The sequence below is a fragment of the Egretta garzetta genome, unplaced genomic scaffold (assembly GCF_000687185.1).
Source record: "Egretta garzetta isolate BGI_Z169 unplaced genomic scaffold, ASM68718v1 scaffold428, whole genome shotgun sequence".
Lineage (NCBI taxonomy): Eukaryota > Metazoa > Chordata > Aves > Pelecaniformes > Ardeidae > Egretta > Egretta garzetta.
In genome coordinates, this window is record NW_009260405.1 from 51,030 (window position 1) to 52,127 (window position 1,098).

At 57.8% G+C, this 1,098-nt stretch overlaps 2 protein-coding genes across 2 annotated transcripts in view; both read right to left on the minus strand.

Moving 5' to 3' along the window:
• TCF25 (transcription factor 25) overlaps positions 1-765 on the minus strand; it is a 19,244-nt gene extending 18,479 nt beyond the window's left edge. The window contains 3 exon segments of the mRNA XM_035898947.1: positions 315-491; positions 493-588; positions 733-765. Coding sequence (XP_035754840.1) covers positions 315-491; positions 493-588; positions 733-765 — 306 coding nt within the window.
• A 166-nt stretch (positions 766-931) lies between these two features.
• The window catches only part of SPIRE2 (spire type actin nucleation factor 2), a gene marked incomplete at its 5' end in the record, with an annotated part of 10,352 nt that continues 10,185 nt past the window's right edge, over positions 932-1,098 (minus strand). Inside the window, one exon of the mRNA XM_035898948.1 lies at positions 932-1,077. Within this exon, the coding sequence (XP_035754841.1) occupies positions 932-1,077 (146 nt within the window). The remainder of the gene's footprint in view (positions 1,078-1,098) is intronic.

The window sequence follows — 1,098 nt, forward strand, 5'->3', positions numbered from 1 at the left end:
TTTGCCTGACCTCGGCACTCACGAGGATGCAGCACAAGGTCTTCCTCAGGAACCTCCCCTCTGTGGCTGTGAAATCGCCCTGGATCCCAGGCACAAACCCAATCCTCAGCACCAAATAGCTTGTTCTATTCCACACCCGGAGCCCCGAGTACCTGGGTTTAAGCTCCCTCATCCCCTGAGGCTCACATCCCCTGCCTCCGGCAAAGCCCAGGCGCAAGGGAAAGGAAACACTTGTCTGGCAGTGCAAAGCTCCTCCACGCACACAGAGACGGGGAGATAAGAAACCTTCGCTCTGTGCCTCGTGGTTTAGTTACCATTTGGTCCGGCTGCTCTGCCTCCTCCCCATCTCTCTGCTCTTTGCCTTCAGTCTCTTCAGTTACAGCCCCTTCGTTGCTCTCTCCCGCTGCATCCCGCTCGCTGAGCCGGGCGTCCGCTCGCTCCTCTCTGGCCAGTGGCTCATCCTCTGACTCCTCAGCAGTGATCTGCACAAAACAGACAGACAAGTTGCAGAAACAACCGGCATGGGGCTGCACTCTGCCTCTCCCGCACCCAGGGGACAGAAGTCCCCCAGGATCTTGATCTGTTCCACTCCCACAAACAGAAGAGAAAAACATCACAGAGGCAGCACAGGGTTCAGCTGCCCGACTGGCTTTCCCAGCAGATGGATGGAGACGACCCCTCATTTTGAGCGTGTCACCCAGTGGGTGCCTAAACAGCCCGGCTCCCACCGACTCGCTGGAGGGGAGCAGAGGGCCACAACGACATGTCCCCTGCACAGCACAGCCAACAGAAAAAAAACACTGCCCTATCTGGACTCTGCTCTTCCTTGGGAAGAGCCTCCAAAAGTGGCCTTGCCTGTGCTCGCACAGCCGAACCTCAGAGAAGGAGAGGGGACTGCTGGGGCTGTCCAGGGAGGAAGGACTGGGCCCTGTCACCCCAAGGACCCATCTATGCCATCAGGGTCCACCTGAACCCTGACCTCCAGCACCAGGATCTCATGGAGCTGGGAACATGGCAGGAACGTTCCTAAAACCAGTCTCACCCACTGTTTGACCACCCCGACACTCATGCCCAGTTCTAATGACACCAGACTCAGAC